At 34.3% G+C, this 10,622-nt stretch overlaps 2 protein-coding genes across 3 annotated transcripts; both read left to right on the forward strand.

Moving 5' to 3' along the window:
• Window positions 1–188: 188 nt before the first annotated feature.
• Window positions 189–4,031, forward strand: LOC111706610 (tRNA methyltransferase 10 homolog B; the record flags this gene model as incomplete). Its single annotated transcript, XM_023479524.1, is given in 6 exon segments — window positions 189–248; window positions 501–542; window positions 739–831; window positions 1,377–1,586; window positions 3,174–3,287; window positions 3,924–4,031. Coding segments are annotated over 5 exon segments (528 nt in total). The 3' UTR covers window positions 4,023–4,031.
• LOC111706609 (uncharacterized) lies at window positions 4,026–10,013 on the forward strand. 2 transcript variants are annotated; one of them, XM_023479522.1, is made up of 10 exons: window positions 4,026–4,176; window positions 4,732–5,221; window positions 5,821–6,024; window positions 6,224–6,290; window positions 6,569–6,651; window positions 6,861–7,108; window positions 7,834–7,905; window positions 9,014–9,111; window positions 9,499–9,680; window positions 9,924–10,013. In XM_023479522.1, exons 1-10 carry the CDS (start codon window positions 4,040–4,042, stop codon window positions 9,999–10,001), a joined length of 1,659 nt encoding a protein of 552 aa, XP_023335290.1. In that variant the 5' UTR covers window positions 4,026–4,039; the 3' UTR covers window positions 10,002–10,013. The 2 variants fall into 2 exon arrangements, with proteins under 2 accessions (XP_023335290.1, XP_023335291.1); XM_023479523.1 differs by lacking the exons at window positions 9,014–9,111; window positions 9,499–9,680; window positions 9,924–10,013 and adding an exon at window positions 8,918–9,007.
• The last annotated feature ends 609 nt before the right edge of the window (window positions 10,014–10,622 follow it).

The raw sequence follows: 10,622 nt of genomic DNA on the forward strand, positions 1-10,622 counted from the left end.
ATCCATCAAGTTAGTCCTATTCTTCCTATTTAACTTTAAATCCAACTTTCAAATGGGCTTAGTCATATTTGTGGTCTAGATTTAGTTTGAATCCATCCTTATTAAAATGCAGATATTGTATTTCTTCGTTCAAGTTCTTTGTTTTCTAGGTCTTATTTATATCTTTAACCTTATGAATTTACTTATAGGATGTTATAAGACAGGAACAACTGGAGAGATTGAAAGAAGCTCAGAATACCAATATTAAAGTAGAACTAAAATAATATTATGATTATTATTATTATGATTATTATTCCTTTGTAATTAGTTTCACTCTACAGTCTACAGAGCGATTCACGTTTTGGAATAGGATTTTTAATTTTGGGCAATTAAGTAAATTGATTGACGAATTAAATCGCAACACATTACTTTTTTGAATCCTTATTATTGGAATTCTTTGGGAAGTTCCTGATTTAAGTTTTAGAAATATTTATTGAAATTATTGAAAAATAATTTTTTAGGTGTGCATTGATTTAAGATATGAGGATTATATGAATGAAAAGGTATTTTTTTTCCCTAGATTAATTTATATTAAGTATTCATACATATCAAATTACCAATTTTATCATCTGAAATTGCTTTAAAATTTAGACTTGACATAATTATGAAAACCTTGAATGGGCTTTCTTACAAATGAAAAAACTAAAACCTCTTTCACTAAGAGGATGAGTGATTAGTTCAAATATTGTTATGTTTTAGGAAGTAAATCACTTATCAAACCAGTTGAAGCGTGTATACAGCGCTAATAAAACTTCCGAACGACCATTTAATTTGTTCTTCACAAACCTTCAGGTTATTTTAAACTTAAGTACAGTTTTGATTTCCCCTGAATTTTTAAATCACTTTTTCATGATCTTTGATTTCCGTTGTGTTCCAAAGCATATAAGTGACATTTTTTCTTGGTAAGACCTAGTTTCTTGTAGATTTTTATATTTTACACATCATTATAACTTATTTAGATTTAATACATGGGGTTTATCCAAGAATATTGTATTGTCCCATTTAATAAAATTACAATCCGATTTACAACGGTACCCTTGAAATCTTAATCTGATCGAAAACTTGAAAGATGTCCTTTTTCTGTCTCGACAAGTCTTTAATTCTGATAATTTCTCCATCGCTTATCATAAGCAGGAAAATGCGCAAATTACTTTTGCAGAGAAATCGCAAATGAAAATTAACGATTTAAAAAACAAAACATAGATAATGGATATCTAATTTATACTTGATCACACAAAACTTTTCCGTGTACCATTGTAAAATCGTACAATGTCATCTTTGCATGGAGGGTCACTTGCAAATTCGCTTACAATTTCTCTTTAAGATTATTTTTGCAGGAGGATGGACTCATCAACAGGACCTGCTGTGCGAAGGTTGATGGGTTCAGGAGTTACATCATCAACTTCAAGGAGAACCCAGTAACGGAGTTGTTTGATTCTAAGGATCTAGTTTACCTCTCTCCAGATGCGGAGAATACTCTTCAAAATCTGGATCCAAAGAAGGTTTATGTCATAGGAGGCCTTGTGGATGATAGTGTTAAATCACAGGTTTGAAGATGGGATGGATGAGAAGGATGAGAAGGGTTGGATGAGATGGGATGGATGAGAAGGGATGGATGAGAAGGGATGGATGAGATGGGATGGATGAGAAGAGATGGATGAGATGGGATGGATGAGGTGGGATGGATGAGAAGGGATGGATGAGAAGGGATGGATGAGAAGGTATGGATGGGATGGATGGGTCAGATGCAGGGGGCGGAAACGTCATGTGTGCGTGTGTGTACCAAAAGAGTGTGTGTAAGGTTACCGTACCAAAGGTGTGTACTGTAGGTTTATACAGTACGTAAGAATCTCGGTATTCGTACAGTCTTGGAGAGTACATTTGTTTATTGTTAATTGTTAACTTAAAAATAAGTTTATTGTTTAATATGCACGTAATTTATTATTTACATATTTAAGTCAACACTATAAGCTAAATTTTCATGCAAAGATTATAATTTGATTAAAGTTTACAATAAACTACTCGTTATTCAAGTTTATTTATAATTGACAACATTGTTCTGCAACTTCCTTGACTGTAATTATGTGTGTCTGTTCCAAAAGAGTGTGTGTAAGGTTACCGTACTGGTCTGCAAAGTAGTGCGACTGGCTTTCTCATGGCAGACCAGCGCCATTTCCTTTCCCTTTATCCCTATTCCCTGGACAGATGGAACAGGATTGGTTGAATGGACAGGAATGACCGAATGGGATTGATGGATAGGAAGGATGAGATGGGATAAATGAGATGGGATGGAAAGAATGGTTAGAAAGGGACGGATGGGATGGATGGGCTGGGAAGAAATTAACAGTTTTATGGGACGATGGTACGGATGGGCTGGAAGAAATGAATAGTTGAATTGGACGGATGGTATGGATGGGCTGGGAAGAAAGAAATAGGGGACAGATGGGCTGGGAAGAAAGGAATCGTTGAATGAGACGGATGGGATAGATGGGCTGGGAAGATAGGAAAAGTAAGATTGGGGTCATAAGAGATAAGAGAAAAGAAGATCCCCAGACCGCCTTCCGAAGTAATGGTCGCAGTCAGGGGATGATTCCAAAACCCGGTCAATCCGGCACCCTGGTCTCATTCCCCCTACTCCAATGGAAATCAATCAAGGCAGGTACACACCGGATTCGGACTAGCCACTCAACAGATTGGCGAAGGTGTACCCTTTAATCACAAATGAGATGTGAAGCAGTAGCTACCTGGATGTTACAGTGAGGCTGTTATATGATGCCACTTGCAGCTGTAGGACTCCTGCATCCTCCCCAACCTCCGATCCTGGAGAGTTTAATGGATATTGGGGGACGTTGTAACGATTTCATTCATATCACTTTGGCACTCTAGTAGAACATGGTGTTCTGATAATTTGGCCACCACCCCTGATGAGAGATAGTACGGACAGTGTGAGTATAACTGACCATCTTATTTGGTCTCCTGTTAACCACGCCTGCATCTCCTACCCTGTCATTACCGTGATCCTGGGTTGTGGCATACAGAATAACGAGGATAATTCTGTCTTCTGTTTGAGTATATTATCAACTGCTCATCCTTCAAGCTGCTCTTTAACAACCTCTAATCCACAAATTGTTCAGGTTTCCCTAAATCTATGCCAGAGTTTAAACCTGCAGTGTTATAAACTACCAATAGATGAGTTTATGGAGAGAGGGGAGACTGGAACTTATAAACAAATTCTTACAATTAACCAGGAAACATTTACAGATACTTTATTCCAGGATAACCATTTTTTATTAGTACATTATGTATAACATATCGCAGATTTTCTTTAATATTTTTTAATGAACTTAAAAATTGGAAAATATTTTATAATCTATTCCGGATATTATTATTAACCTGCACCACTGGTACCACATATGGTTCCTACAATAAAATTGGGTCTGTTTATCTTAAAAGTACTGGAAGCGTAATTTCAAGTGACCCTCCATGAAAAGATGGCAATGTCTGATTTACAACGGTACCCTTGAAACTTCAATTTATCAAAAATAAGATAACCTCGTTTTTCTGACTTAAAAAGTGTTAATTCTAATATTTTCTATTGTTCCTCATGAGCATTTTTGCAGAGAAACCTTCTTCTTTGAAAATGAATAGTCTAAATAAACAAATTCATACTTTATCATACAAAGCTTTCATTGTGAAAAATTACATTTATTGTTTCACTTTTTGTTTAAAATATAAAAAATTATGTAGATGTAGCATTTTAAAGTGCTGGAAATGGTACTGTTCTAACTCGGGCATTGTCATCTTTGCATGGAGGGTTACATGAAATTACGCTTACAGTCCCTTTAAGATTAAAGTTGTTCAATTCTGTAAAGATTTTAATTCAGATATTTGAAATCTTGCTAAAATTTTACGAAACAGCTGACTGGAAGCAAGCCCTAGCTGCCGGGGTTCCCCCTAGAACAGGGTTTATTATAAAACAATAATATTTCAGAGAATAAAAATGAGATTAAGCCGGTCAGGCCGGTCGATCCAGGCTCCGGCTAAATACAAAGAAAACCTGGAGGAGAAGGTTAGGACGGATGAGAAGGTTAGGACGGAGGAGGGAGAAGAGATTGCGACAATCGGGAACTCAAAAAGGTACTCAAGGATTCATATTTAAGAAACAATGAACGATATTTAAAGCAAACTCCCCACCAAATCAACTTCATGTATGTCCGAAATACAACGCTACGATGATTATCTTTATCTTCGTAACAATGAGGAAGATATCGTCGTTTTTCACTCTTAGAAAGTATTGAATTCTGTTTAATTTCCTAGAAAAAAAAACAAGGAGATGTTCATCATTTTTTCTCAGACGAAGGGTTTAAACGTATCGTTTTGAATCTAAAATGAATTTTTAATGATNACCAAGACCACAGCCTAGACTTGGCTTCTATCGGCGTGGTGGTGCTTAGTGCCCTGAGGGCAAATTGGGGATTCACATTGGATCCCTATTCAGATTTACGCTTGATTTGATAAAGATTGCATAGAAAGAAATTAAACTACTCAACTTCTCCAGTTTTCATGGGAACAATGTGAGATTTAAAAATATCCTGCCGGTTTACAAATTGACATCTTATTTCCTGTCTTCAAATATAAAACAAACCCATAAATTTGGAATTTATAAAAGTTAATAAACATTTCGTTTTTCAGTAAACGCCCACCTCACAAAGTTTCTCCGACTGTAGAAAAAAATGTTATTTCCGAGGAGACTCATCTTGGGCAGAAAATTACTTCTCCTAGCGAACAGTTAAAAAGTAGAACAGTAAAAGATAAAGAAGGATCGGACACAAAAAAGAATGAGCCTAGAAATTATAAAAGTAAAACTGAACTTGGAGAAGATGAAACTAAACTGAAAAGTGATAAAACTGAACATGACAACCTTGTATTGAAGATTGAGGACAGACATTGTATTTCTAAACCTCGGAGCGAGGCAGAACATTATAAATCAAGCCGGGAGGAGGTTGAAACCAAGGCGGAGGATCAAGGCGGAGATAAATCATGGAAACGGCGGAGTGAGGACGATAAACGTATAAAGGACCGGAGATTGAGTGAGGATGGAAGAAGAAAGAAAACATTTCCGTCCCACATCGGGTTAGAGCTCCAGCAATCCAACTACTCTAGTCACATTTCTATTCTCCAGGTTGGAATTTATTATAAAGAGATGTGGCAGTCAGATAAAAATCCAGAGATGACTTCAAGGATGTGCACAGATTGGAAGATTTAAGCCTCAATAACTTTCCAGAAGAAATTCTGCGCCAATACATACTTCGTAGTGTATTATTTTTACATAAAAGTGACTCTTCTTTTAAGTTAACCTTTTGCCATACAATGAATTCCTTTTAACTTGTATGTTAAAATCAATGGTTGAAATATTATCTTAAAAGTTACGAACTTGTGGCTGTAGGTTTTTTAACTAACGTTTCCTACAGAAACTGACAAAAATTATGAATATTTCAGACATGTCAAAAATTAAGAATATTTTAGAAAATGATATTAACTAAGAATGCCAAAAATTAAGAATAGTTTTGAAAATGACAAAAAGTAAGAAGATTTCAGAAAATAAAAAAACTAAGAATTTTTCAGAAAATGACTAGAAATAAGAAGAGTTTAGAAAATGACAAGAAATAAGAAGATTTTTAGAAAATGACATGAAATAAAGAATAGTTTAAATCTTCATATTTTCTCATCTTTCTTATGACTTTGACTCTATTTTTCTGTTCGTCAAATCCTTGGCTTCAGGTTGCTGACAGTCCTCTGGAAAACCAGGACGTGTTCTTCTACTCTAAACCTCCACCTGGAGAACACAAGGGAACCAGGTTGGATCAGATCTCAAGGAACAGTTTGGATCGAGTAAATGATCCTGGTTTGGATCGAGCAAATGATCCTGGTTTGGATCGACAAAACATCGAGCATAGTATGGAGAGACAGAATCTCATGATTCAGGTATAAAGAGAATAGAAGCACATGGATATTTTTGTTGGACAAAGTAATTATGGGACATGTAAGGGTTCTTGTTATTGTTGCCTTTAGATTTTACAAAATGTAATAAAAAATATTTTTTTATTTTTAAAGTATGTTAAACTGAAAGGGGGCGATACCATTTTTAACAATTTTAGAAATATGAACTGAGTGATTATTGCAGGAAAACCAAAGGTTGACCTTAGAAGAACAGCTAGCGCTGCTGCATGCCGGTCAAATTCAACATGAAGGTAACCAGACCCATCAATCCATTGCATAGTCAATAATAGAACGGTCTTTTTACATGCTAAAATTGGTAAATATGGATTATCAACAATTTGTTGTGAAATTGTGATTTTAAGAATTTAAGACAGCGATTTAAATTGGTTTGGTTTGGTTTGTTTTGATCTGGTAAAGTTTGATTTGATTTGTTTTGATTTGATTTGTTTTGATTTGTGGATTTGATTGGATTTGATTGGATTTAATTGGATTTGATTGGATTTGTGCTTAGAAAAAAAGGAGTGTTTAGGACTAGATGAACAGGATCTTGAACAAGACCAGGAGGACTTTGTTCATCAAGAAGACTTACTCATCCATCAAGTTAGTCCTCAGGTAGGAAAATTTTCAGTTAAGTCAGTCCTTAAGTTTTACAAAAATAAATAGATCTGGACAAATAAAAAAGTATTGTGTTTTCTTTGAATTAAACCCCCGAATATTTGATGGAAAAACATTCCGGGGAATAGATAGTTATTATGAAACTCAAAATAATTTTGACAAATTAATTTAATCCTGAAACTTATGACGTCTTTTTGCCTTGTCAGGTAATGGTGAATGAGGACGGAATTGAGATCACAGTAGAGGACGAGGAGGATGAGGATGAGGACGAGGATGAACTAGCAAACACTAAAATATTCCCTCCCTGGTACCAGCGCCTCTCCAACATGTTGACGATGTTTATGAGCAAGGAGCTGCTGGTGGATGTTCATCTCCAGGGGGCAGATGGAGAACTAGTTTCAGGACATCAGCTTATACTGGCTCATGTCTCTCCAGTCCTTGCCGGGATACTCAGGTTCATTTTTAACAACTAGTCAGGGGAAGAAAGTTCCCAACTGTGTCAGGTTTGGGCAAAAATACAATTTGAAACTTTACTCCCCTGAAATTACACCGAATGCGTCTTAAAAAGATTTATTTTTAAAGAGTTTAAAGTTTAATCATTAACTTACAATAAGGACCATAAAACTGTATAATAAATGTCGACTAAGTTCTTTCTTTTTTGATTTGAAAATAAGGCATTTGATATATATTTATAAAAGTTCAGAGAACTATTTTAAAAATAGTTTTGACGTAAATTACTAAAACCTTGGTGATCTGTCTTGATGAAATCAAAGATTTTAAGTAATTTTACTTTTTGGTTGGTTCTCACTGCATAAAAGATACTTCTTGCTAAAGAGGGGACACCACTTAGCATTATTTAATGTTTACTGTCAAATTTTTTATTTTCAAAGTTCCACATTAAAAAAATAAAATTCAACAATTTCTGTGCAAGTTTTCATTATTTGTTCGCTCTCTGATGTAAAATTCATTAACAATTCATTTAAAGGGACTGTAAGTGTAATTTCAATTAACCCTTCATGCAAAGTTGACAGGACCGATTTACAACGGTACCCTTGAAAGCTTTGACTGATCAAGTATGAATTACATAGCAATGTTTTTTTTATCAGATTAAGGTTTTAAGGGTATCGTTATAAATCAGACATTGCTTTGCTATCTTTTTAACCTAAACTATGATTGTAGTGGGGTGAGGCAGGACTGTAATGAGGAATCTATAACTATTCTTCTACCCGAGATATCCAGTTCACAGATAAGGTATTTTCCCTTTTTTCTTCTGAATAATGCTATGCCAGGGGCCTGGGGCAGTGCTTAGGATCCGTTGGATCCGTGACATTTTGGTTTCTTGACGCGAACCCGTAAAAAGTGTTGGCATGAAAAATAGCAACAAAAAAATATGAAAATTTTATCATTTCTTCAAAAACAATAAATCTTGAAAAAAATCATGACCGGATCCATTTTTCTTTTAGTGGATCCAGAATTTTTTTTAACCAATTTCCATCCTTTAAATGTAACCTCTCTGCATGAAACTTCATTAAATATTACTTTTTTTTTGAAAATTTTTATAATTTGTTATTATTTAGATAGTTAAGGTACAAATTGTCCATGGAAAATGTACTGAATATATTATTACAAGAGTTTATGTTAGTCTTACACGGAAAATGTACTGAATTTATTGTATAGGTAGTTACTGTACAGCTTTTACACTGGAAATTTACTAAATATTTTGTTAGAGATTTTATTTACAGCTTGTAAACGGAAAATGTACTGAATTTATTGTATAGATAGTTGCTGTACAGCTTGTACAGTGGAAATCTACAAAATATTTTGTTAGAGATTTTATTTACAGCTTGTACACGGAAAATGTACTGAATTTATTGTATAGATAGTTACTGTACAGCTTGTACAGTGGAAATCTACTAAATATTTTGTTTGAGATTTTATTTACAGCTTGTTAACGGAAAATGTACTGAATTTATTGTATAGATAGTTACTGTATACAGCTTGTACACTGGAAATCTACTAAATATTTTGTTAGAGATTTTATTTACAGCTTGTACACGGAAAATGTACTGAATTTATTGTTTAGATAGTTACTGCACAACTTGTACACTGGAAATTTACTAAATATTTTGTTTGAGATTTTATTTACAACTTGTACACTTGAAATGTACTACACAACTTTTACACTGGAAATCTACTAAATTTATTGTTTTAACGAGTTTATGTACGGCTTGTACAGGGGATATCTACTAAATATATTGTTTAGAGAGTTCATGTACAACATGTACACGGGAAATTTAAATATTTTGTTTAAAAAGTTTATGTTCAACTTGCACACATGAAAACTAAAAAATTTGTCCAGAGAGTTCATGTACAGCTTGTACACTGGAAATCTGCCAGATGATGTTGAGGCTAGAACCTCAGTGTACAGTATATCTAAACTACTAGGAGTACAACATGGTAGGATTTAAAAAAAACCATTTACATATTTGTTTGGAGTAAACATTAAAATAAACGGAATATTCAGATTCGGCATTAAAAAAAAAACTTATTGTTCATATTATGTCGGTTACAGCTAGCCTAGAAAAAGAATAAGTTGTCCAATTTTAGAATCCATGCTAACTACATAATAATATTTATTATACATTTCCCCTTTTAAGGCATAAGCATCCATGTATTTTCCCTTGACTTCCTCCCTCTTCCTCTCCATTTTATAAAATATAAATTATAAACCATATATTACACTAACTTCTGATAAGGTCATTTCCCTGATTCTCTTAAAGTGCTATATAGTCTAAGATTGGAATTATTCCTTCTTACTATCTTCTGAATTCATCTTAATCCTAGGCAATGAAGATCTTATCAAACTCAGAGATTCCGGGGAATTGTTTGATCAAGACCAACTGGTGGATCAAGCCCATCTAGTTGATCAAGACCATCTAGATGAGGATCATCATATAGTTGTTGATGAGCATCATCGGCTTGTCAAGCAGGAAGTTCATCGTCCAGAGTCCACCTCAGAAGTAAAGGTAGTTTTTGATAGTTTTTGATATTTAAAAATAATCTTTTAGGGGTAGCCGGTAGATTACCCCTCATGTAAACTAATGGGAAAATCATACACACCTTTAATACTTTATTTTCAGGAAAAGGGTTGGGGTTTTGCCAAGAAAAAAAATCTAGTTTTTCCCAAAAGTATAAATATTTTCTGTTGAAATAATTTTAGAAAATCATTTTAATTGTTTCCGATCACTTAAAAATGTCAATGTCGTCAGGATCTCGAATTAGAGAGTGGTCGGGGTAGATCCGGTCAGGAGATACGCTCAAAGCAGGTTAGTCTTACATCTTTGTAAGATCTACGTTTTCCTAAAATCGTATACTAGGACAGACCCAATATTTGGGTCAATTAGCTGTGAATTCTAGTTTGGGATTATAAAAATGGAGGAGGAAGTTTTATCACAAACTAAAATAAAAAAGATTGAAAAATTCAAAGCAATAACAGGTACATAAAGTAAATTTTTCTTTAACATGAATTTTATTCAGTTTTGAAAGAATTTTTATCCCGCATTTATACTCGCAATTTCATGATCTCGGGTATAAAGTGTTTCTTATTTGTTCCGAGGTCCTAATATAGTTCTCAAGGATATTACCCAATCTGTGTTTGTTGGGATTTTTACTTTTTTGGTTTGTTTGTGAGGGAGTAAAAACTTGAATTTAAACCTTAAATAAACAAACCAAAAAGTAGGAATCCCGACAAAAAAAATATTGTCCCGCACAATAACACAAGGCAGTTGGGTAATTTGCTAGAGAATTTGTAACCCCTCGACTCCTATCAATTTTGTATATAGATCTCAGTTGTAACGCATGGATATCATTGGTTATGTGGCCGCAGCGCCCGGCCCCCTAGCATGTCCTAGCTCCAGTGCTTGGCCCAGAAATTGTCTTAACCTTATCTAACCTTAAAATAATAAACT

The sequence above is a fragment of the Eurytemora carolleeae genome, unplaced genomic scaffold (genome assembly GCF_000591075.1).
Source record: "Eurytemora carolleeae unplaced genomic scaffold, Eaff_2.0 scaffold745, whole genome shotgun sequence".
Lineage (NCBI taxonomy): Eukaryota > Metazoa > Arthropoda > Copepoda > Calanoida > Temoridae > Eurytemora > Eurytemora carolleeae.